Here is a 27,007-nt window from a genome sequence, read left to right as displayed (position 1 = left end):
AAATAACTAGGTGAAGGCACTTCAAAAACAAAAACATTAAAAAAGGCCAAGTGTAAAAGAATAACCCCAATGCAAAATAACATCAGTGCATAAAACAAAAAATATTGAAAATCTAAATCCCAATTATATAACTATAACACATAAATATTTTGACTATCTCGGGATTGTTATACACGAAAATATCTATTAACCAAATATGATCTGCCAGCACTAAATTTAAACATTGTATAGTAAATCATTGCTTAAATTAAACAATAACCATATCATTACGCTGAAAGATTAGAGAGACTGGGGCTTTTCTCGCTGGAGAAGCGGAGACTTAGAGGGGATATGATAGAGACTTACAAGATCACGAAGGGCATAGAGAAAGTGGAGAGGGACAGATTCTTCAAACTTTCGACAACTACAAGAACGAGAGGGCACAAACATACATTGTGCAGGACATTCGGATTCTGGGGCAAAATTTGCTTGAATTTTTAGTTTGGATTCCAAGTTGTTCGAGTACTGGGGCGTTCAGATTCCAAGGTATCACTGTATTTTTAGAAGTCTGCAGATAAACGCAAACATCTCCTCAGCCTTGCCTCCAAGAATATCTCCTCTAAGTCTGATTAAAGTTACACATGTACAGGTTATACAAAACTAACTTTATGTACATGTGGAATACAATTTTAGAAAAGCCCATTTCTCTTGAATATATTGTTTTATTGGCAGAAATGTTTTGGAAATTATTCTCTTAATCTTTGCCTATACAATCTGCCAGTTTAGTGGGTGTACTGGCAATTTCCAGGTATGTGCTATAGATTTTGGGACTCATTTTCAAAAAAGATAAACTTCCATAAGGCAGCTTAAACCAGCATTTGGATATCTAACTAGTCCAACCGTCCATGTTGGCATTCTCAAAGCAGAGTTTCTAGACATCTTTCTGGTCACAAGGTTTCAAGGTTCAAGGTTTATTCAATATTTGATTAATCGCCTATCGTAACTACTAAGCGATTTACATTTACAGAAAATACATAATAAAAATTAACCATAATATAATAAAATATTAAAATCAATTTAAAACAAACCAGACAAATCTAGACAGGAAACATTGGGAAAGAGGAGGAAGAAATACAATTTATAATAGGAAAGAAGGGGTAAATAAGGGTAAATACACAGAATGGATGGGAAAACAAAATAAATATGTAGCTGACTGAAGTAAAAGGGAGTTGTACAGAGTAAATAGCAATTCAATTAAGGATTAAAAGCGTCTATAAAAAGAAAACTTTTAAGTTGGCTTTTAAATTTGTCGAGGTTTTTCTCCTCCCTTAAATAAAGTGGGAGAGAATTCCATGTTTGTGGTGCTGTAACTGAGAAAATATACTGTCTTCTGGTATTTATAATTTTGAGAGAGGGAACAACTAATAAAAGTTGCTGATTAGATCGTAAGGTTTTTTTGAGAAGTGTATGGAATTAGAACTTTATAAATGAATGATGGAGTTTTGGATGATAAAGATTTAAAGGTGAGTAAAGATAACTTGTATAAAATTCGATGTCCCACTGGTAGCCAATGTGCTTTTTGTAATAATGGGGTTACATGGTCAAATTTTTTGGCCCCAGTAATTAATTTAATTGAAGTGTTTTGTATGATCTGTAATCTTCTGACTTCTTTTTGGGCCATTCCTTTGAATAAAGCATTACAATAATCGATTTTTGCAATAATTAATGAATGAATTAATGTATTTAAAGATTTTGCACAGAGAAATTTTGAAATAGAACGGATTTGACGTAGTCTGTAAAAAGAGGTTTTTACCACATTACTGATGTGGTCATGATATGTTAAGTTTTCATCAAGGATGACGCCTAAGATCCGAATTTTATTAATTTGTTTGAGCGTTACTCCTTGGAGTATGTTAGAGGCGCGTTTTGGTCGGGTTTAGGACTTGGACATTCTGCAGAGATAATCAGACTTTTAACAAAATGTCCAGTTTTAAAAATGAATAAGGATTAAAACATAGCTGCCCAAACTGATCAGATGACCACTGGAAAGATTAATTCATGGCCCCCTTATTCCTCCAGTGGTCACCGACCCCCCCTCCCACCACTCATATGTGGAAAAAAGAGTACTTTTCAGTCTGTCTTACAGATTCACATGGCTCATAATACATCTCCACAGCATAGCAGAGGGACACTCTAAAGCAGTGGTTCCCAAACCTGTCCTGGGGGACCCCCAGCCAGTCTGGTTTTCTAGCTATCCCTAATGAATATGCATGAGAGAGATTTGCATATAATGGAAGTGACAGGTATGCAAAACTCTCTCATGCATATTCATTAGGCATATCTTGAAAACCTGACTGGCTGGGGGTCCCCCAGGACAGGTTTGGGAACCACTGCTCTAAAGGTTACTGCAGTGAATGTCACATTAAAAGTCCCAGGTCAGATGTCACTATAACTTGCATATATTGTATGTGAGCCCTCCAAAACCTACTGTACCGACATTAAGATGACACCTGCAGGCATAAGAGCTATTGTTGTGGTGTAGAGTTTTGGGTGGGTTTTGGAGGGCTCACCATGCAATGTGTTTCCCTTGGACATCTGATCTGACATTGACTTCAGTAACTCTTAGAGTGCCCTTCTGCTCTGCTCAGCTCTCTGTGAACAGTTTGCTAAGCATGCTGGCTGCTTGGTCGTCCGAAAATCTTGCTTTTGTGCATTTTACACAATCCCAGGCATTTTCGACATCTACTGTGTGGGACTAATCCTAAACGAAGATGAGTTGCTTGCCTAGCCAGTGCTGGTGTAATTGATTCAGTGTTGTGCCAATCCCACAGGGAATGATTCGATGGTGGAAGGTCTGGTCAACTTTGAGAAGCGGAGACTTATTGCAAATAACATCCGCACTGTGTCACAAATGGCCTTTGCAAATATGGCTCCCGCCCTCATATTCAAACAAAGGTGAGTAAAGAAGAGCAGTGGAAATGAATATGTATTGTAGGTACCACAGTTGTAATTTGGGTGCAGTAAACACATCAAAGATGTATTTGTTGAGATAATGCCCTTAATTGTGGTTTAGTCGGGTTTTACCTATATTTTACGTCAGGGTATGTATTGGGTCCTCCCAGAACTCATGGAAAACATCCCAGACTGGTTATATTTGGAATGGAGACTCATGTTTCCTTTACATCTCTCTCATTTTATTAGTGTAACAATGCCTAGGAAATATAAAGAGAATAGAATATTGATAGATACATGAAAGACCTTACGTTGTGTCAATAATTTAACACCTGACCCAATACATAAATCAACAAATCAATCCATTTGGCTAAACTTCAAGATTAAAATTGGCGGTTTTAAAAATTTTTTTTTATTCATTTTAAAACTTTCATCAAGTGTACAAATATTCATAATAAACACAATTAGCATGAACACTTGAACATCTTATCATTATAATCTATAAGTATAAATATAACCCCCTTCCCACCCTCCCTCTAGTCCATCCAACATACTACTAATAACTGGAAAGATCATAGTAGGCTTAATTTTAATTTTTGGTGGAATTCAGTATGTCACATATACAGAATGGAAAGATCAATAGCGGTACAGAATGGAAATTATAAAAATTTTATTAAAATATGGGAGCCATTAACATCTTTTTGTCATGATTAAATGCCATTTTTCTATTATTTATACATCATGTAGTATTGGGTGGGGGGAGGGTTTTAAATATATGATTTTATAAAAAAATTGGCGGTTTTAAAATTGTTTGGAAGTATTGGATTATTGCAGGCATACGAACTTTAAATGATGTTATTTCAAATGGAAAACTGCTTGATTTTTCGCAGTTACAACATAAATATGGCCTAAATAAGTCACAAAGTTTTAAATGGTTGCAACTGAAGCAGGCTATTCAGGAGGGGTTCCCTGAATGGAAAAATCTTAACAATCAGTATAGTCTGGAATTTTTATGCTTTCAAGCCAATTTTCTCGGACACCAGGCCGCACAGTGGTATAAATTGTTATCCCAGGACAAGCAGGCAGCATATTCTTGACTGATGGGTGACGGCACCGACGGAGCCCCGGTACGGACACTTTTAGAGTGATTGCACTCTAAGAACTTGGAAAGTTCTAGAGACCGCACCGCGCATGCGCGAGTGCCCTCCCGCCCGACCCCGACGCGCGGTCCCTCAGTTTCTTAGTTTCCGCGGAGCTAAGAAGTCGCATTTTCAACGGCTGTTGAAATATTTTTTCATTCGCCTTCCCGCTCGCGTAAACTTTTTCGGGTTCTTTTTGCCCTTCCGTTTTTCTTTCTTTAAAAAAAAAAAAAAAAAATTTCTCTTGTTTTTGTCAAGTTTCTTTATTTGACCCGGCGGGGCCTACTGCCATCATCGAGGCCTCGGCCTTCGATTTGGCAGAAGCCGTTTTTACGTTCATGCCCCCCCAGCCCGGGTTCAAGAAGTGCCAGCGGTGTGCACGGCCTATTTCCCTTACAGACCCGCACAACTGGTGCCTTCAGTGTCTGGGTCCGGAACATCAGGCCTCTACCTGCACCCGCTGTGCCACTTTGAAAAAGCGGACTCTCAAAAATCGAGAGATACAGCAGAGACTGCTTTTCGGCACCGACATGTCCGACCCCGCGTCTTCGGCGCCGGTCTCGGTACCTGTTTCGTCGGCACCCACCTCATCGACGCCACGCGATACCGCGTCGGCGTCGCAGCATGCAGGTAAGCCGGCTAAGAAGCCTTCCCCGCTGGAACGTCCTCCGGTCTCCATTGCAGAGAGTCCAATCCTGCCGACCGTGAGGCGCCAGCGGAAGCGCTCCGCCCCTATTGAGATGAGTCCCTCGACATCGGGCTCCTCATCTCCGGGGCGTCGAGCGGCACCGCAGGTACCGCAGAAGAAAAAAGCGGTACCGGTGCCCTCCCTTGATGATCGCATTGCGGCCATCTTGCAGGTACAGCTGAAGGAACAGCTCAAACAACTCCTTCCAGCTCTCCTGACACCGAGCCCTCCGGTATCGGTCCCCACTGAGCATCCGGTACCGATCGTGGAACAGCCAGTATTGTCACCATCCACTCCTTCGGTACCGGTACACTTGACCTCATCGGCATCGATGCCTGTCCTCGCACCGGAGCCTAGGTCTCATCACCAATCGGTACAGACATCGGCTCCGGTGCGACCGATAACATCACCCGGTACCGCGTCGGTGAGGTCGGGTAAGTCGGTACAGAAATCCCGACACCGAGAACCATCCACCCCTGAGTCTCGGGACCGTGGTCCCCATGTTCGAGACCCTGATCTGTGGGGCGACTCTGAAGAACCTCTTCAGTCAGAAGGGGAGTGTTCATCAGAGGAGGACGAGCCTGTTCTGCAGGATATTTCCTCCAAACCTGATTCCACCTCTTTCTCTTCTTTTTTAAGAGATATGTGTGAATCTCTTTCCATTCCATTGGAGGCTGAGTCTAAAAAGTCCAAAGCTTTCTTGGACGCTCTTGATTTTGACCAGCCTCCAAAGGAATTCTTGAAACTCCCTTTACATGACATCCTGAGGGAGACCTTTTACAAGAATCTGGAGACTCCTCTTACCATCCCGGGAGCCCCTCGCAAATTGGATTCCCTTTATAAAGTAATCCCTATTCCTGGTTTTGATAAACCACAGCTCTCTCATGAGTCTCTTCTTGTAGAATCCACCCTCAAGAAGTCCTTAGGAGCTAGTGTCTATGCTTCTGTCCCTCCTGGCAGAGAGGGTAAAGCCATGGACAAATTTGGTAAGCGACTTTACCAGAATGCGATGCTTGCTAATCGTTCTGGTAACTATGCTTTTCATTTTTCATTTTATTTAAAGCATCTCCTTACCACCATGGCTTCCTTTGAGCAGTACCTTCCTGTGGGGAATCGTGAGGCTTTCCATCAGTGCTCTTCAGCTCTTTTCCAGCTTCGGAAATTCATGGTAAGGTCTATATACGACACCTTTGAGCTTACCTCCAGAGCAACAGCCATTTCTGTGGCCATGCGCCGCTTGGCTTGGCTCAGAGTCTCTGAGCTTGATGTTAATCATCAAGACCGGTTGGCTAATGCCCCATGTTTAGGGGATGAGCTGTTCGGAGATTCTATGGACTCAACGACCCAGAAGCTCTCGGCTCATGAAACCCGCTGGGATACCCTTCTTAAGACCAAGAAGAAACCTCCACCTTCACGGCCATTCAGACAGCAAACGGCCTATCAGCGGCGTTTTGTGGCTCGCCCCTTGCAGCCTTCCACTCAGCAACCTAGGAGGCAGCGTCAACAGCAGCGGCAAACACCTAGACCTCAGCAGCAACAACCAGCTAAGCAGCCTCCTCCACAAAAATCGACTCAGCCCTTTTGACTTGATCCTAGAGGGCATAGCCAGCGTTCAACCATCTCCTCTCCTCCCTCAACCGATAGGAGGACGACTGTCTTTCTTTCTCAGCCGGTGGGAAGTTATCACTTCGGACCAGTGGGTCCTCAACATCATCCGCCACGGCTACTCTCTCAACTTTCACACCCTTCCGGGCCAAAGTCTACCAAAAGAGTCTGCTTTGCACACTCCTCAATCTGCCCTCCTTTGTCAGGAGGTTCAGTCCCTCCTACTTCTAAACGCTATAGAGGAAGTTCCTCTGGACCAAAGAGGGCAAGGATTCTACTCCCGGTATTTTCTAGTCCCCAAGAAAACAGGAGACCTCAGACCAATTCTAGATCTGCGAGATCTCAACAAATGTTTGGTCAAAGAAAAATTCAAAATGCTATCTCTAGCTACGCTTTATCCTCTCCTCGATCACAACGACTGGCTATGCTCTCTCGATCTCAAAGAGGCCTACACTCACATTCCAATTCATCCGGCCTCCAGACAGTACCTTCGCTTCATGATAAATCACTGTCATTACCAATACAGAGTGCTCCCCTTCGGTCTTGCCTCCTCTCCAAGAGTGTTCACAAAATGTCTGGTAGTGGTGGCAGCATTTCTACGCTCCCACCACCTTCAGGTTTTTCCCTACCTGGACGATTGGTTAATCAAGGCCATTTCATCTCAGACTGTTCTTCTGGCCACCAACCAGACCATCTTTTTTCTACAACTCCTGGGGTTCGAAATCAATCTACCCAAGTCTCACCTTCTTCCTACGCGGAGACTTCAATTCATTGGAGCGGTACTGGACACGGTCCAGATGAGAGCCTTCTTGCCGGACAACCGTCTTCACAACCTCCAATCGCTCTGTCAGCAGGTGCTGTCCCAGCACTCCATTTCTGCAAAGCAGATGATGATTCTCTTGGGTCACATGGCCTCCACAGTTCATGTCACACCCCTGGCACGGCTTCACCTGCGCACTCCTCAATGGACCCTGGCTCTCCAGTGGTCTCAAGCGACAGACTCTTGCTCACGACACATATCTGTGACATCGTCTCTTCGTCAGTCTCTGCAATGGTGGTTGATATCCTCAAATCTCTCCAGGGGCCTTCTGTTCCATCTGCCTCCTCATCATCTGGTCATCACCACCGACGCCTCCCCTTATGCATGGGGAGCCCATCTGAACGAGTTCCAAACTCAGGGCCTTTGGACTCCTCAGGAAAAGAAGCATCACATCAATTTCCTGGAACTCAGGGCAATGTTCTATGCCCTCAAGGCCTTCCAACACCTTCTATTTCCTCAAGTCCTTCTAATTTGCACAGACAACCAGGTGGCTATGTACTACATCAACAAGCAAGGGGGAACGGGCTCTCGCCTCTTATGCCAGGAAGCCCAGAGAATCTGGTCTTGGGCATCCTCGCGCCGCTTATTCCTGAAAGCAATTTATATTCAAGGGGAACAGAACTACTTAGCGGACAAGCTCAGCAGAGTTCTCCAACCCCACGAATGGACTCTCGACCCATCGACTCTACAGTCCATATTTGCACAATGGGGCACTCCTCAGGTGGACCTTTTTGCAGCTCCTCACAATCATCAGTTGCCCCAATTCTGCTCCAGACTTTACTCTCCTCACCGTCTGGCAGCGGATGCATTTCTTCTGGATTGGTCCAATCTGTTCCTTTATGCTTTCCCTCCTCTGCCTCTCATGCTTCGGACCTTGTTCAAACTGAAGAGGGAACGAGCCACCATGATCCTGATTGCACCACGGTGGCCCAGACAGCATTGGTTCTCCCTTCTACTTCAACTCAGTTCCAGGGATCCATTTCTACTTCCACTGTTTCCATCTCTGCTTACACAAGATCAGGAAACCCTCCTCCATCCCAACCTGCAATCTCTGCACCTGACAGCTTGGTATCTCTCGGGCTGACTTCAGCTGATTCTTTGTTATCTCAGCCTGTTCGCTCCATCCTGGACGCCTCCAGGAAACCAGCCACTCTACAATGTTACCATCAAAAGTGGACGAGGTTTTCTTCTTGGTGTCTCCTACATCATCATGACCCCAGGTCTCTGGCTGTGGAACCTCTATTGGATTATCTGCTTTCTCTGTCTACTTCTGGTCTCAAGTCTACTTCCATCAGAGTTCATCTCAGTGCCATTACGGCTTTTCATGAGCCAGTCCAGGGGAAACTCCTTTCAGCTCATCCCCTGGTCTCCAGATTCATGCGAGGTCTTTTCAATCTGAAACCACCTCTCAAAGCACCTCCGGTGATCTGGGATCTGAACGTGGTTCTCTCCGCCTTGATGAAGCCTCCATTTGAACCCTTGGCTACTGCCTCTTTCAAGTTTCTCACTTGGAAGGTACTTTTTCTTATTGCTCTCACCTCTGCCAGGAGGGTCAGTGAGCTTCATGCACTAGTTTCTGATCCACCTTTCACTGTCTTTCATCACGACAAGGTGGTTCTACGTACACATCCAAAGTTTCTCCCTAAGGTTGTTTCTGAGTTCCATCTCAACCAATCTATTGTGCTACCTGTTTTTTTCCCTAAACCTCACTCTCATTCCGGGGAACAGGCTCTTCATACTTTGGACTGTAAGCGGGCTTTAGCTTACTATTTAGACCGTACTAAGCCCCACAGATCATCTCCCCAACTTTTTCTGTCCTTTGACCCGAATAAATTGGGACGTCCTGTTTCTAAGCGCACACTATCTAATTGGCTTGCTGCGTGCATTTCATTCTGCTATGCTCAGTCCGGACTGACACTGGAAGGTTCTGTCACGGCACATAGAATTAGAGCTATGGCAGCATCTGTAGCTTTCCTCCGTTCCACGCCCATTGAGGAAATCTGCAAAGCTGCTACGTGGTCCTCAGTCCATACTTTTACATCTCATTATTGTCTGGATGCTTTCTCCAGACGGGATGGACATTTCGGCCAATCTGTTTTACAAAATTTGTTTTCCTAATGGCCAACCTTCCCTCCATCCCTCTTTTTGTTAGCTTGGAGGTCACCCATCAGTCAAGAATATGCTGCCTGCTTGTCCTGGGATAAAGCACAGTTACTTACCGTAACAGGTGTTATCCAGGGACAGCAGGCAGATATTCTTGCGTCCCACCCACCTCCCCGGGTTGGCTTCTTAGCTGGCTTATCTTAACTGAGGGACCGCGCGTCGGGGTCGGGCGGGAGGGCACTCGCGCATGCGCGGTGCGGTCTCTAGAACTTTCCAAGTTCTTAGAGTGCAATCACTCTAAAAGTGTCCGTACCGGGGCTCCGTCGGTGCCGTCACCCATCAGTCAAGAATATCTGCCTGCTGTCCCTGGATAACACCTGTTACGGTAAGTAACTGTGCTCTATCTGGATTTATGAATAAAAAAACAAAGACTGGTCTTAGAGACATTTGGAGCATTGAGATTAAGCATCAAATTTCTGCATCTCAATGGCCACGAATTTGGTCTTGGAGAATGAGATGTACAGTATCTGCATCTATGAGACAAACTTGGTTCTTTTTGTTACATAGAGCATTTTGGACCCCAGTTAGATTACAAAAGTTGGATTGCTCTAAGTCTAATAGATGCTGGCATTGTAATCTGGAAGCAGGGACTCTAGATCATCTACATTATTTTTGTCCCTGTATTATGGCCTTTTGGAAATCAATTTGGTCCCAAATTAATGGCTTATTAGAAAATCATGTAGCTCTATCATACGATACAATTCTATTTGGAACGTCCATGAGCAAAAAAAGTCAAATTTCATCTAATAATAATAAACTTTTATTAATAATGACAGGAGTTGCCATTCAGCATATTACTAGAAATTGGAAAGACATGTATGATATGTTTGATTTACATTATTTGTGGAAAGGATTATTTGTGGGAGGGATTTAAAATATGTATTGAAATAATAATAAGGAATAATTTTCAAGTGATGTATAGGATTTAACTGATGTAATATTGTTCACTTGGGGCCTGATTCTCTAAAAGTGCGTCCCGATTTTAGGCAGCTGTAGGCATCCTACAGCTGTCTAATCAGCCAATCGGGATGCACGTTTTTTTAATTTATTGATTTTGACCAGAGTAGCCATTCATAATATTCATAATAAATATTCATAATAAACACAATTAGCATGAACACTTGAACATCTTATCATTATAATCTATAAGTATAAATGTAACCCCCTTCCCACCCTCCCTCTAGTCCATCCAACATATTACTAATAACTGGAAAGACCATAGTAGGCTCAATTTTAAATTTTGGTGGAATTCAGTTTGCCACATATACAGAATGGAAAGATCAATAGTGGTGCAAAATGGAAATTATAAAAACTTCATTAAAATTTGGGAACCATTAACGTCCTTTTGTCATGATTGATGCCATTTTCCTAATATTTCTATATTTAATATGTAAGATTATCCCAGGACAAGCAGGCAGCATATTCTTGACTGATGGGTGACGGCACCGACGGAGCCCCGGTACGGACAATTTTAGAGTGATTGCACTCTAAGAACTTGGAAAGTTCTGGCATGCCGCACCGCGCACGCGCGAGTGCCTTCCCGCCCGACAGAGGCGCGCGGTCCCCAGTTTCTTAGTTTCCGCGGAGCTAAGAAGACGCGTTTTTTCAACGGCTGTTGAAAATTTTTTTGACTTGCCTTCCCGCTCGCGTAAACCTTTTTGGCTTTTGCCTTTTTCCTTTTTCTTTACTTTTTGTAAAAAAAAAAAAAAAAAATCTTTTTCTTTTTAGTCAATTTGGCTTTTCCCCTGCGGGGCCTTCTGCCACCATCGAAGCCTCGGCCTTCGATTTGGCTGAAGCCGTTTTTACTTTCATGCCCCCTCAGCCAGGGTTTAAAAAGTGCCAGCGGTGTGCTCGGCCTATATCTCTCACGGACCCACACAACTGGTGCTTACAGTGTTTGGGTCCTGAGCATCAGGCCTCCACCTGCACCCGCTGTGCCACACTTAAAAAGAGAACATTAAAAAATCGCCAAATACAACAGCGATTACTGTTCGGTGCCGAGATGTCCGATCCCGTTCCATCGACTCCGACTTCGGCACCAGTTCAGTCGGCACCCTCTTCTTCGACGCTGCGCAACACCGCACCGGCGTCCCAGCATGCAGGTAAGCCGGCTAAGAAGCCTTCCCCGCTGGAGCGTCCTCCGGTCTCGAGTGCAGTGAGTCCAATCCTGCCGACTGTGAGGCGCCAGCGGAAGCGCTCCGCCCCTATCGAGGTGAGTCCCTCGACATCGGGCTCCTCATCTCCGGGGCGTCGAGCGGCACCGCAGGTACCGCAGAAGAAAAAAGCGGTACCGGTGCCATCCCTTGATGACCGTATTACGGCCATTCTCCAGGCACAGCTCAAGGAGCAATTACAACAGCTCCTTCCAGCTATCCTGGCACCGAACCTTCCGGTGCCGGTCCGCACTGAGCCGGTACCGATAGTGGAACAACCTGTATTGTCGGTATCCACTCCCTCGGTACCGATTCACTCCACCTCATCGGTATCGATGCCAGTCCTTGCACCGGAGCCGAGAGCTCAACATCAGTCGGTGCAGACTTCGGCACCGGTGCCACCGATTACATCGCCTGGTTCGGTATCGATGAGATCGGGTAAATCGGTGCGCAAAACCCGACATGTAGAACCATCTACACCAAAGTCTCGGGACCGTTCTCCCCATGTCAGAGATCCTGATCTGTGGGGAGATTCAGAGGAACCCTTTCTCTCTGAAGGAGAATGTTCCTCAGATGAAGAGGAGTCTGCTGTACATGACCCGTCCTCTAGGCATGACACTTCATCTTTCTCCAGTTTTCTGAAAGATATGTGTGATTCTTTGTCCATCCCTTTGGAGGCTGAGTCCAAAAAGTCTAAAGCTTTTTTGGATGCCCTTGACTTTGACCAACCTCCAAAGGAATTTTTGAAGCTCCCTCTTCACGACATCTTGAGGGAGACTTTCTACAAGAATTTAGAGACTCCCTTAACGGTTCCAGGGGCCCCACGTAAGTTAGACTCTCTATATAAAGTAATTCCCATTCCTGGATTCGACAAACCTCAACTTCCACACGAATCTTTACTTGTCGAATCCACCCTTAAAAAATCTTCAGGAGCCAGTGTATATGCTTCTGTACCTCCTGGCAGAGAGGGTAAAGCCATGGATAAATTTGGTAAGAGGCTCTACCAAAATGCAATGTTGGCAAATAGAGCTGGTAATTATGCTTTTCATTTTTCTTTCTACCTTAAACATCTCCTTACCACCATGGCTTCATTTGAGAAGTACCTTCCCCAACGGAAACAACAATCCTTTCACCATTGCTTGTCGTCTCTATTTCAACTGCGTAAGTTCATGGTTAGGTCCATTTACGACACCTTCGAACTTACATCCAGAGCGACAGCAATGTCTGTGGCAATGCGTCGCCTGGCCTGGCTTCGGGTGTCCGAGCTTGATGTTAATCATCAAGATCGGTTAGCCAACGCCCCGTGCCTAGGGGATGAGCTCTTTGGGGAATCCATGGACTCGACTACTCAAAAGCTCTCGGCCCATGAGACACGCTGGGATACCCTGCTTAAAAATAAGAAAAAGCCTCCCCCAACAAGGCCTTTTCGACAACAGTCAGCCTATCAACGCCGCTTCACAGCTCACCCATTGCCAGCAACAGCTCAGCAACCCAGGCGTCAGCGGCAGCAACAACGTCAACCTCCCAGACAGCAGCAGCAACAGCAGCCTGTGAAGCCACCTCCACAGCAGAAGGCACAGCCCTTTTGACTTAATTCTCCAAAGTATAGCCAGTACCCCTATATCTGCTCTCCTGCCTCAACCTATAGGAGGTCGTCTCTCTCTGTTCCTCAGCCGGTGGGAAGTTATCACTTCGGACCAATGGGTCCTCAACATCATCCGCCATGGCTACTCTCTCAACTTTCAGACTCTTCCGCCCCAAAGCCTGCCAAAAGAGTCTGCTTTGAACAGTCTTCAATCTGCCCTCCTGATCCAGGAAGTCCAATCCCTCCTCCTTCTAAACGCTATAGAAGAAGTTCCTCTAGATCAAAAGGGGCAGGGATTCTACTCCCGTTATTTTCTAGTACCCAAAAAAACAGGAGATCTCAGACCAATTTTGGATCTTCGCGATCTCAACAAACATCTGGTAAAGGAAAAATTCAAGATGCTTTCCTTAGCCATTCTTTATCCTCTTCTCAATCAAGACGACTGGCTATGCTCCCTCGATCTCAAAGAGGCATACACTCACATACCGATCAACATAACCTCAAGACGGTATCTCCGCTTCATGATCAATCATTGTCATTACCAATACAAGGTGCTGCCCTTCGGTCTTGCTTCCTCTCCAAGGGTGTTCACCAAATGTCTTATTGTGGTAGCCGCTTTTCTACGCTCTCACCACCTTCAGGTATTTCCTTATCTGGACTACTGGTTAATCAAGGCCACATCCGCTCAAGCAGTTCTCTTGGCCACCAACCAAACCATCCTATTTCTACAAATATTGGGATTCGAGATCAATCTACCCAAGTCTCATCTCATTCCCACTCAAAGACTTCAATTCATTGGAGCGGTACTAGACACACTCCTCATGAGAGCATTCCTACCATCCAACCGTCTTCAGACCCTTCAGTCTCTATGTCAGCAGGTGCTTCCTCAACATTCCATCTCTGCCAAACAAATGATGATACTCTTGGGTCACATGGCATCCACAGTCCATGTCACACCCCTCGTACGTCTTCACCTGCGCACTCCTCAATGGACCCTTGCTACTCAGTGGTCCCAAGCGACGGATCCTTGCTCACGACACATATCTGTGACATCATCTCTTCGTCAGTCTCTACAATGGTAGTTGGTATCCTCAAATCTATCCAGAGGTCTTCTGTTCCATCAACCTCCTCATCAACTAGTCATCACCACCGACGCCTCTCTTTATGCATGGGGAGCTCATTTGAACGAGTTCCAGACTCAAGGTCTTTGGAAGTCCAGGAAAAGAAGCATCACATCAATTTCCTGGAACTCAGAGCGATATTTTATGCCCTCAAGGCCTTCCAACATCTTCTCTTTCCTCAGGTCCTTCTGCTGTGCACAGACAATCAAGTGGCCATGTACTACATCAACAAGCAAGGGGGGACAGGCTCTCGCCTCTTGTGCCAGGAAGCCCAGAAGATTTGGACTTGGGCCATAGATCACCATCTCTTCCTGAAAGCTATCTATATTCAGGGAGCACAGAATTCCTTGGCGGACAAGCTCAGCAGAGTTCTCCAGCCTCACGAGTGGACACTCGATCCTGTAACTCTACAGTCTATCTTCGCTCAGTGGGGCACTCCTCAGATAGACCTCTTTGCAGCTCCTCACAATCACCAGCTGCCCCTATTCTGCTCCAGACTCTACTCTCCTCACCGTCTAGCAGCGGATGCATTTCTCCTCGACTGGTCAAATCTGTTCCTGTACGCTTTCCCTCCTCTGCCTCTCATATTGAGAACCTTATTCAAGCTCAAGAGGGAACCAGCCACCATGATTCTGATTGCTCCGAGGTGGCCCAGGCAACATTGGTTCTCCCTTCTACTTCAACTCAGTTCCAGGGAACCTTTTCTTCTTCCACTGTATCCTTCTCTGCTCACACAGCATCAGGAGACCCTTCTACATCCCAACCTCCAGTCTCTGCACCTGACAGCTTGGTTTCTCTCGGGCTGACCTCTCATGATACTCTTTTGTCTCAGCCTGTTCGTTCCATTCTAGATGCCTCCAGGAAACCAGCCACTCTGCAATGTTACCATCAGAAGTGGACAAGATTTTCTTCCTGGTGTCTTCTTCATCATCTTGATCCAACTTCCCTGGCAGTGGAGACGTTGTTGGATTATTTGCTTTCTTTGTCTGACTCTGGCCTTAAGTCTTCTTCCATCAGAGTCCACCTCAGTGCCATTGCTGCTTTTCATGAGCCGATCCATGGAAAACTTCTATCGGCTCATCCCCTGGTGTCCAGGTTCATGCGGGGTCTTTTCAATGTGAAACCACCTCTTAAAGCCCCTCCTGTTATCTGGGATCTCAATGTAGTTCTTTCCGCCTTAATGAAGCCTCCATTTGAACCTTTGGCTTCCACTCCTTTCAAGTTTCTCACTTGGAAGGTACTTTTCCTTATTGCTCTTACCTCTGCCAGGAGGGTCAGTGAGCTTCATGCACTGGTTGCAGATCCACCTTTTACGGTCTTTCACCATGACAAGGTGGTTCTACGTACACATCCAAAGTTTCTCCCTAAGGTTGTCTCTGAATTCCATCTCAACCAATCCATTGTTCTGCCTGTTTTCTTTCCAAAACCTCATTCTCATTCTGGGGAACAAGCTCTGCATACTTTGGATTGTAAAAGGGCTCTAGCTTACTATCTAGAGCGTACGAAACCCCACAGATCAGTTCCCCAACTCTTTCTGTCCTTTGATCCGAATAAATTGGGACGTCCTGTTTCTAAACGTACGTTGTCTAATTGGCTGGCAGCGTGCATTTCATTCTGTTATGCTCAGACCGGACTGACATTGGAAGGTTCTGTCACGGCCCATAGAGTCCGAGCAATGGCAGCATCTGTAGCTTTCCTCCGTTCCACTCCTATTGAGGAAATCTGCAAGGCTGCTACTTGGTCCTCAGTTCATACTTTTACATCTCATTATTGTCTGGATGCATTCTCCAGACGGGATGGACACTTCGGCCAATCTGTGTTGCAAAATTTGTTTTCCTAATGGCCAACCTTCCCTCCATCCCTCTTTTTGTTAGCTTGGAGGTCACCCATCAGTCAAGAATATGCTGCCTGCTTGTCCTGGGATAAAGCACAGTTACTTACCGTAACAGGTGTTATCCAGGGACAGCAGGCAGATATTCTTGCGTCCCTCCCACCTCCCCGGGTTGGCTTCTTAGCTGGCTTATCATAACTGGGGACCGCGCGCCTCTGTCGGGCGGGAAGGCACTCGCGCGTGCGCGGTGCAGCATGCCAGAACTTTCCAAGTTCGTAGAGTGCAATCACTCTAAAATTGTCCGTACCGGGGCTCCGTCGGTGCCGTCACCCATCAGTCAAGAATATCTGCCTGCTGTCCCTGGATAACACCTGTTACGGTAAGTAACTGTGCTTAAGGGTGGGGTGGGGGAGGGTTTCTATTACATGAAAAATAAAAATTACTAAAAGGATTTCAGGATGGGAGAGGGAGGGTTATATTTACAACTATAAGTTATAATGATAAGATGTACAAGTGGTTAAATCTATATTATTGTGTTGCAATTTTTGTACACTTGATGAAAGTTTTAAAATGAATAAAAAATTATAAAAAAAATAAAAATAAAAAAATGCTCCCCAGGCAGGCCGCCTATATTGAAGGCGAGGCCTGCAAGACACCTAGGCCCTGATTCTGTATAGGACGCCCAGGAGAGGCGTCCTATTCAGAATCGGCCTAAACTAAATTCTGTCCATGTTACAGACGCGGGTTAGAGAATCAGGTTAGATTAGACACGGCCCGCTACACTTATCGCGGCAAGGGATCTCTCTGCCGCTATAAGTATAGCGGGCCGTGGCCCCCTGACCAGGAGGGTGCCCAAACCCTCTGCCAGAAGACGCACCCCCCCGACACTACCGACCGCCCCCCGACACTACCGACTGCCCCCCCCCGACAATATCTTTCGCTGGCAGGAGGGTGTCCAATCCCTCCTGCCCGAAGATGCACCCCCCCCGGCGCTAACAACCCCCAAACCTCCACTCCACCAAACCTGTTCTTAGATGGGTCTTGCACGTCTTGAGCCGGCAGGCACGCCTCGTCGAAATGAAGCGGGCCCGCCCCTTCCCGGCCCATCCCGCCGAAGCCTAAGGCCTGATTGGCCCAGGCTCTAGATGCCTGGACCAATCAGGCCTTAGGCATAGCGGGTCCGCCCATCCCCACTAAGTCTAAGGTCTGGACAAAAGTTGACCGTTGTTTGGTTTTCTTTTTCTGGTTCTTTGTAGATTACTGAGCCAAAGTAGCACTTATCCAGAACTGCTGACTGCACAGGGATCTGCCCGCATAAAACAAACCCGGAAAAGCTTATTGGTCAATGCCAAGAAATTGTATAAGGATACACAGATGGCCCGGCAGGTGAAGCAGTACCTCTCCAACCTGTACATAGAGATGGATGAGAAGAAATTGCAGTTTATGTCACTGCAGTGTGAACCGGCTTACAGTCTTCGTAAGTTCTGCCCTCAAAGCAAGCAATAGCATAGCTTCATTCACAAAATTTCTTGTGAGGTCTATAATGACCAAATTTCAAATCCAAAAGAGATCATAATAATAGCAATAATGAGTATTTATCTGAAAAATGTTGAGAACATCAGCATTAGTAACTGTACTTTATCAAACAGAGTTGGCCCATTGTACCAACCCTCCAAAATAAAACACCTCATCTCCTGAGTGGAGTAGAACGGGTACAAGTGGATCGATTTATCACTCTGTCAAAAATTACAAGACTAGGGGTCACGCGTTAAAGTTACAGGAAAATACTTTTAAAACCAAAAGAAGGAAATATTTTTTCATTCAGAGAATAGTTAAGCTCTGGAACACATTGCCAGAGGTTGTGGTAAGAGCAGATAGCATAGCTGGTTTTAAGAAATCTTTGGACAATTTCCCGGAGGAAAAGTCCATAATCTGTTATTAAGAAAGACATGTGGGAAACCACTGCATGCACTGAATCGGTAGCATAGAATGTTGCTACTCCTTGGGTTTTGGCTAGGTACTAGAGACCTGGATTGGCCACCGTGAGAACGGACTACTGGGCTTGATGGACCATTGGTCTGACTCAGTAAGGCTATTCTTATGCTCCTTGGTCAGCCAGAATATCTCTATCTCCAGCAGACAGTAGATGGTGTCTCCCAAGCTCTTTGTCTCATCTTTGATTTAACTTTTGTTCTGGGTCTCCCAGTTCGGTTGAGCTTTAGGGTGTCTAGGTTAATTGATACCTACTTTAGGAGAACATCTGATGGCGCCAGGTCCCAACAGTGTTTTCGTCCTAGAGGAGAGCAATCTACAATCTTTACAAGATGGTATTGTAGTACCAATCACAATTTTCAGGAAGTGCTAGTTGAGTGATATACTGTTATCAAAGCCATCAAAATAAAAAGCAAGCCGTTAAATTCAATTCTTGCCTCAATTGGCAACCAATGCATTTCTCGTAGCAATGGAGTAACATGATCAAATCTATTTCCCCCACAGTATAAGTTTAGCAGCAACATTTTGTAAAATCTATAATTGTTTGGCAGGAAGGCCTAGCATTACAATAATCCAATGAGGTATTAAGGACTTTACTATAACCTGCAGAAAACTTCTCTCTATAAAACTTCATTCTACACAACAATTTAAATTTACACTATAATTTTATGATCATATTATTGATCCTTAGTTAAGCCTACATCCAACCAAACCGCATTTTGGAGCTACATTTGTCATATCTGAATTTAACTTCAATTGGGACATAAACCACCATAAACACATCATTCATCAAAACCTTAACTGAAGACATGTCAAATAATACAGGAAAGATTAATACAATATCATCAGTATAGAAAAAATAGTCAATATGTTTTTCCTGGCGGAATAAACCTAAGTCTCTGATGTATAAGTTAAAAAGAATTTGAGAAAGGGGAGAGCTCTGGAAAATTCCTTAGGCCTTGTTGTGAAAGATTTTCTTGCCAACTAACCCGAAGACCTCTATTCTTAAGGAAACCTTCCAACCATTCCCAAATATTCCCTCCTATACCCATCCTATTCATTAAAGCCCAAAGCAAGTCATGATTGACTAAATCAAATGCTGCAGATAAATCTAATTGCATCAGCAACAATCCCAGATTTTTATCAAAGTCATTTTTTACTGTAGACATAAGCACCAGAAGAACTGACTGAAAAGGATCCATCAAATCAAAACGTTCTACATATTCCTGAACCTGTAATGTAACAATTGCTTTTATGACTTTAGTTAAGGTTGGAAGATTAGCTACAAATTATGGGATCCAGGTCTTCTCCTTTTAATAAGGGATTTAACAAAATTATTCCCATATCTTTCAAATGTATGCTATAGTACAGAGTTTATCAAATTAGTAAGCCATTGGAACAGATTATCTGGCAATGAGCTTAACAACCTTGCAGGGTTGCCAGGCCATGTCACATTTCTCAAGAAGAGCTTGAAAACTGAAATTACACTTTGGTAGCAACGGTGACCAAAAAGACCACCCTTTTTGTGGAGGGCAAAATAGCCTTGAAGGATGTTTAGGCTGGGAAACTGGAATCTTCCTTAAAGCTCTCCTTTGAGGTTTCTGCTTTATACTTACTAATGTGACCCTTCTGCATGGGAATGCAAAATACGTACCACTTGAGCAACCAGGCTAGGCAAACATCTGTAGTTCAAAATACTTTTTTATTCTGAAGAGTGAGAGAAATTGTACTTCCTTGTCTCATGAAATATTCTCAGTTCAGGTCACATACTTCTCTAACACAGAGGTATGTCAACAACTTTTTTATTTCCACAGGCACAGGTTCTTTCCAGAAGTACATTGGTGTGGCAGAGGAGGCTGTTGACAAGAAACAGTCCGAAGGTACCCAGAACACTATGCTCCAAGTATCAACTCTGAGGACTCAGTGCGAAGGTAGTGCTACACAGGGTGTGATATTTCCAACAAATGAGATTACTGCTCTACATTGGGTTATAGACAAGTACCATGGAAGGCTATTTCCTGATCCAGTTACATTTTTAAAAACTCTACAAAGGTTGTTGCACACTTTGTTACTTTCTGTAGTGCCATGGCCATGAGCCTCTTTGCAGGCCAGCACTGACAGTCAACAAGGATATGAATGTAGGATTAGGAGAGCACATCAAAAAATTCTCGGACCATTAACAGATTTTTGTAATGAATGATTAACTTTTCCCATGATAAGATATTTGATTAGGGGGAAAAGGGGTGGGTTTTACTTTTTGTTATTATATAATACATGAGTATTTGAATAGTTTTCACAGTAAGGATGATTTTATGTATTATTTTTTTTTTTTTTTTATAATTCTTTATTCATTTTTAAACTTTCAACAAGTGCACAATATAAGTAATACATAGATTTACTAACATCACTTGATAAATCTATCAAGATCATAACAAAGGTATATATATCTAAACCCTTTTTCCCCCCTCCCTTTCCATACAATTATTTAATTGAATCAATCTTTGTCATATTTCTTTTTTTACATTTTTATTTTTTTTTTTCATTTATATAAACCCTCCCCTTTCCCTTCCAATCATAAATAATGTTAAGAAAATGGTGTTTATTCATTACAAAACAATGTCAATGGCCCCCATATTTCATTAAACCTTTTATAATTTCCATTTTGTATTGCTATTGAACGTTCCATTCTATATATGTGACATAGTGAATTCCACCAGAAATTAAAATTAAGTCTTGTGTGATCTTTCCAATTTGTAGTAATATGTTGCATGGCAACTCCTGTCATAATCAATAAAAGTTTGTTATTACTTGCCGATATCTGACTCTTTTTCCTCATAGATATGCCAAATATCACAGTATCATAAGTTAATGCTACAGGATTATCTAATAAAGAATTTATTTGATCCCAGATCGAATTCCAAAAATTTTATGTATTATTGAATAGGGAGGGAGGGGTGGGGGATTATTATATTCAATAAGAATGATATAAATTTTAGATTTCTTACATAATATTTAAAATTTTATAAAATATTAATTTGTAATGAAATGTTAAACTTTATGCTTATATGAGAGTTAATCAAGAGTGTATCTTTAAGTTCATATGAGGTTAATTGATGCACTTGTTGTAACATACAAAAATGAATAAAGAATTTAAAACTAAAAAAAAAAAAAAAATTCTTGTTAGACTTAGAATAGCACATCAGAAATTTTCTTATCAGTCTAGCCTAAAATTGTCTTTTGGCCTATGATTCTTTGTCATCCTTTCAAATGTATGTTCCACATTACTCCAGAGGATTGGGAGAGGGGAGGTAGATATGTCAGGATATTGACTAAAATTTATTGTATTTACCTATTTGTGACATTGGATATAGTTCCTATTTTAAAATTTAAAATTTTATAATTGTTATTTATTGGTATATGGGCGGGAGGGGTGGGCTTCTTATATAATTATTTATTTGAAGTAATACAAATAAGAATGTCAAGTGATGAATTAAGGTATTTCTGAATGAATGTTGTACACTTGTTGTAATTTTTGAAAATGAATAAAGATTTATAAAAAAAATAAAATTTAATCAAAGCAGTTCACAAATATTGACATAAATTCAAATAAACAGTACATATAATGGAATGAATAAAAAGCTACATGTGCATAAAATATCATCACAGTACATCTACTGTAGATCAGGTGCCAAATACCTAGCTCTTTGATATGCCAATGGAAAAAAAATAGGTTTTAAGAACCTTCTTAAACTTAGTAGTAATGTATAAAGGAAGCAAGTTTAAAGAGTAGGTGCTAAAAAGAAAAACAAAACAAAACGGTAGTTTCGTTGAATCCAGCCTAGCTCAGGCTAATGATGGAACTACTCAACAATTCTGGTCCTGTGACTGTGAGGACTGCCTTGAATATATGGAATCAATCAATCGGGAAGTTTGTGAGGTAAGCCTGTATAGAATGCCCTATAGGCTAAGATTAGTACTTTACACTTTGTGTGGTAGTCTATAGGTAACTAATATGTTCTAAAGAACGGGCATCAGAACTGAGCCTAAAGGTAGGATTTTGGATAGTCTGAAAATGCTGCAAGGCACACTTTGATAAACTATTAAAAAATGAGTTTGCATAGTCCAACTTACCAATTACATTACATTAGTGACTTCTATTCCGCCTGTACCTTGCAGTTCTAGGCGGATTACATCAGAGGATAACTGGACATTTCCAGGAGAGTTACAATTTAGGGGGCTTGTTATGTAATTGAGTCTTTGAGGAGAAATTGTAAGAAAGGAAGACATTTGAAGATTACATCAGAAGAAAACTGGACTTTTTCAGGGAAATTACAGTTTAGGAGAAATTACAAGAGGAGTAGGAATTTAAGGGGGAAATTTTCTAGGGAGGGGAAGGACGAGGGGGAGAGTTAGGATATCTGGATAAATTTATTAAACAGCAAGATTTTGATTTCTTTTCAAAATGATTTATAGTCGCTTGTTGCTGTCAGCAGGTTAGAGATAGAGGGGTCTAGTTTCGCTGCCTGCGTCGCTAGGAGGTTGTCATACATCTTCTTGCGCTGAGTACCTTTGAGTTGGGGGTAGGAGAATGGGGTCTGAGTTCTCCTTTGTCTGGTTGTAAGGTTCTGATTTAGGTGATTGTTTAGGTAGGTGGGTGAAATACCGTTTATTGCTTTGAATAATAGACAGTATAATTTGAATTGAATTCGAGCTCGTATATGTAGCCCGTGTGAGTCTAGGTAGGCAATGGTGATATGGTCAAATTTTCCAAGTGAATAGATCAGTCTGAGGGCTGTATTTTGTACAGTCTGTAGTTGTTTTATCAAGTTTGTGGGGCATGGTAGGTAGAGGATATTGCAGTAGTCCACTAGACCTAGGACAAAGGATTGGACTATAAATGGATCAATTTAAGAAGAGGTGACGTTTCTGAAAAGGCTCATATGGCCCTTATTATGTGCAAAGCACAATCGGCAAGGCTGCTGCTTAGGAGCCACAGATCCAATGTATATGTTATTATCTAATCTAGACCATAAATGGGGGTGGTGCTGTAGACCTCCCTTGAATACCTTCTATTTACTTTTAACTTGCTTTATCTCACGGCCCTCAGAGATGCAACCAAGAGTTCAATAAAAGATCATAACCCTTGGCTTTAAGCACCCAATCGTCACCGGGTCGATACTTATGTTTAACTTAATGAGTTTTGAGGAATATGCAACTTGAATATAATATAATAAATAGTATTTAAATAATATTTGAATCAATACTTAACTTAACCGAGGTGGTTGTGGTTGACAAGGGATGAGTACGCCAACATGTTTCACCCTTAAAGGGGGTTTCCTCGGGGCTACAATCCCTTAATTAGACTGACTTCTCACGACGTACCACCCGATATTAGTTCTCAAGATGGTGGATATCGGGTGGTCATGTCGTGAGAAGTCAGTCTAATTAATTAATTAATTGGTGGAATTCAGTCTGTCATATATACAAAATGGAAAAAACAATAGCATTACAACAGGGAAATATTCATAATTTTAAGAAAATTTGGGAACCATTGACTCGATATTCCAATGATCAGGTTTCATAGCACATTAGTAATGGATATATTAGGTTGGGGAAGGGTGGGAATGTATATTATATGGATTTAAGAAATGAAGAAAGGGGAGGGTTATATTTTATGTGATAAGATGAATTACTTGTAATCATAATTTTTCATGTATTAATTGAAGTTTATGTAAAATTAAATTATTGTAAGAATGAAAAATTATAAATAAAAAGGGACTTTGGATCATCTTTTATTTTTCTGTCCCTATATATTAGCCTTTTGGAATTCGATCTGGGAATTAATCCTGTAGCATTAACTTATGATACTGTGATATTTGGCATATCTATGAGGAAAAAGAGTCAGATATCGGCAAGTAATAACAAACTTTTATTGATTATGACAGGAGTTGCCATGCAACATATTACTACAAATTGGAAAGATCACACAAGACTTAATTTTAATTTCTGGTGGAATTCACTATGTTTAGTAATATAATGGCTTCCAATCTAATGCCTCTGAAACCAGACTACAGATCTAGATTGGTTCATCAAAATGTATAGCTTTATTTTGTGGAGCTCTCAGATACCTACTCCGTTGATCATTAAAGATTATTCAAACGGTTTTTTGTAGGCAAGGGTATCAATCATTGAGCTCCACCTTGTCGTGTTGGTATTGTTAGAAACAAGTGCTAAATATTGAACATTGATTTTTTAAATAAAGCACTTATCTGCGCTCTGTGCCCAACGGGACCCGTTTCGCCCAAATCACGGCTTCTTCAGGGGTCTCACGAAATATGTGACAACTTGTAGCGACTTCATCATCTTTTATTTTTCTGTCCCTATATATTAGCCTTTTGGAATTCGATCTGGGATCAAATAAATTCTTTATTAGATAATCCTGTAGCATTAACTTATGATACTGTGATATTTGGCATATCTATGAGGAAAAAGAGTCAGATATCGGCAAGTAATAACAAACTTTTATTGATTATGACAGGAGTTGCCATGCAACATATTACTACAAATTGGAAAGATCACACAAGACTTAATTTTAATTTCTGGTGGAATTCACTATGTCACATATATAGAATGGAACAATCAATAGCAATACAAAATGGAAATTATAAAAGGTTTAATGAAATATGGGGGCCATTGACATTGTTTTGTAATGAATAAACACCATTTTCTTAACATTTATGATTGGAAGGGAAAGGGGAGGGTTTATATAAATGAAAAAAAAAAAAATGTAAAAAAGAAATATGACAAAGATTGATTCAATTAAATAATTGTATGGAAAGGGAGGGGGGAAGAAGAGTTTAGATATATATACCTTTGTTATGATCTTGATAGATTTATCAAGTGATGTTAGTAAATCTATGTATTACTTATATTGTGCACTTGCTGAAAGTTTAAAAATGAATAAAGAATTATAAAAAAAAAAAAATGCGGCCTCGCCAAGGATTTATACAATGGCATTATCACCTCCCTTTTCCTACTGGCCATTCCTCTTATTAGCTTTGACCTTGCCTTTTCTACCTGTTTTGCCACCTTGAGATCATCAGACACAATCATTCCCAAGTCCCGCAATTCTTCCATGCACAGAAGTTCCTCACCTCCTATACTATACGATTCTCCTGGTTTTTTGCAGCCTAAGTGCATGATCCTACATTTTTTAGCATTAAATCTTAGTTGCCAATTGTTTGACCATTCATCAAGCTTCACCAGATTACACAAGTAATTTATGTTGAATCGATTTTTATTATTATCAAATAACACAGAACAGACCAATAGGTCAGAACCACAGTAACAAAAGAAAACAGCAGAAACAAAGTAGGAGATCCAACAATCCCACCCACACCACCCCCCCTCCCCAAACCCCCTAGTCTGAAACGAGAAAAAGTGAGTGCAGTAGGCTTGGACTCAGATAGCCCACTGCCCAAGACAATGAGGAACACCAACACAGAAAGAAAGAAGGAAGAGAGTAAAGAAGAAGAAGAAAGAAAGAGAAAGAAGTATACCTGGCACCCCTCAAGGATGGAACACAAGCCCAGGTCTCAGAAAAAGTCACAAGGAATTTAGAATGTCACTTCTAGCCCGTGGTGATAATGAAAAAAGGTAAGAATCCCAGATCCGAAGAAAGAGTCGCCTTCGTCGTAAGCTATAAGACGCATCTTTACACTCCAGCAGCAGCAGAGCATGCAAACGATTCCTCCAGTCCCAAAAGGATGGAGAAGGTTCCCCAATCCAAACAGATAGAATTACTTTCTTCCCCAAGACCCCCACCCATCTCATAAACTGCCGCTGACCCGAATCAGACAAGCGGAAGGCCTCATACTTATCCAGCAAGAGACCAGCGGCAGAAAAAGGTAATGCAGTGCCAAAGACGCTCTCCATATAAGTTACAACCTGCCGCCAAAAACGTTTGATTTTCACACAAGACCAGAAGGCATGGATAAACGAATGGGGTTGCTGGAGACACTTAGGGCATAAAGGAGAGTCCGTGTAACCCGAATAATATAACTGACTTTTCGTAAAATAGCCCCGATGAAGAACCCTAAACTGACACTCCCGTAGATCTGCATTAACGGAAACTCCCGGGAGTCTTGCAATCAAGGAAGGGAGATCTAAAGCGTCTCGTGCTATCCCCAGATCCTGGCACCAACGGGCGTGTAGGACAGCTCGGTCAGCCGGACCCAATAATCGATGGAAGTCCTTATAAAGACCCGAAACTGTAAACCCATCTTCCAAATAGGGATCCAGCAGCGCCGCAAATCTGTCCTCAATAGGAAAAGCCAAAGCGGCTCGGGGGAGGGATCGAACATAATGATGAAGTTGCCGAAACGCAAGAAAGTCTCCCACAGAGAAAACACCCGACCGGACCAAAGCATCCCAGGACAGTAAAGAACCGTCTGCCTAAAGAACATGGGTAAGTAACGTGAAGTCCCGGGATGCCAATTTACGAAAACTAGCAGTCTCCATGCCTGGGCTGAATTGCAGATTCCCCTGAATAGGTAAGTATCTAGTAGTCGAGGGAGTACCATTCCAGGAGTCCAACACATAAGACCATATGACGCGTAGCGAGTGCAACAACAAACTCCCCCGAAGAGCCGCCGGCAAGGCAGAACGGGGCGTGTGCACCAAAGACAAAATATGCCAAGGTGCAAAAAATTCTTTCTCATAACATTTTGGAGTAAAATCCTGACGATCCGAAAGCCACTCCCCCAAAAAACGCATCAAACAGGCAGCATTATATAACCGAAAATGTGGTAACCCCAGTCCCCCTCCTCCCCACGCGCCGAGCAGATAACGCAGCGCCACCCGTGGTCGCCGTCCCCCCCCAACAGAATCTAGAAAGCATAGAATGTAACTTAGTAACATCCCGTTTCAAGAGCCATAAAGGGAGCAACTGCAAAGTATAAAGCCATTTTGGAAAAAGGA

At 42.8% G+C, this 27,007-nt stretch overlaps 1 protein-coding gene across 1 annotated transcript in view; it reads left to right on the top strand.

Annotated features, from left to right (window-relative positions):
- LOC117368553 (rap guanine nucleotide exchange factor 6-like) overlaps nucleotides 1–20,208 on the top strand; it is a 99,687-nt gene extending 79,479 nt beyond the window's left edge. Inside the window, exons 19-22 of the mRNA XM_033962285.1 lie at nucleotides 2,811–2,934; nucleotides 17,293–17,513; nucleotides 19,843–19,931; nucleotides 20,110–20,208. Coding sequence (XP_033818176.1) covers nucleotides 2,811–2,934; nucleotides 17,293–17,513; nucleotides 19,843–19,931; nucleotides 20,110–20,208 — 533 coding nt within the window. The remainder of the gene's footprint in view (nucleotides 1–2,810; nucleotides 2,935–17,292; nucleotides 17,514–19,842; nucleotides 19,932–20,109) is intronic.
- Nucleotides 20,209–27,007: the final 6,799 nt, after the last annotated feature.

The sequence above is a fragment of the Geotrypetes seraphini genome, chromosome 10 (genome assembly GCF_902459505.1).
Source record: "Geotrypetes seraphini chromosome 10, aGeoSer1.1, whole genome shotgun sequence".
Classification (NCBI taxonomy): domain Eukaryota; kingdom Metazoa; phylum Chordata; class Amphibia; order Gymnophiona; family Dermophiidae; genus Geotrypetes; species Geotrypetes seraphini.
The sequence above is the reverse complement of the archived record's forward strand: the minus strand, read 5'-3'. Positions and strand labels throughout refer to the sequence as shown.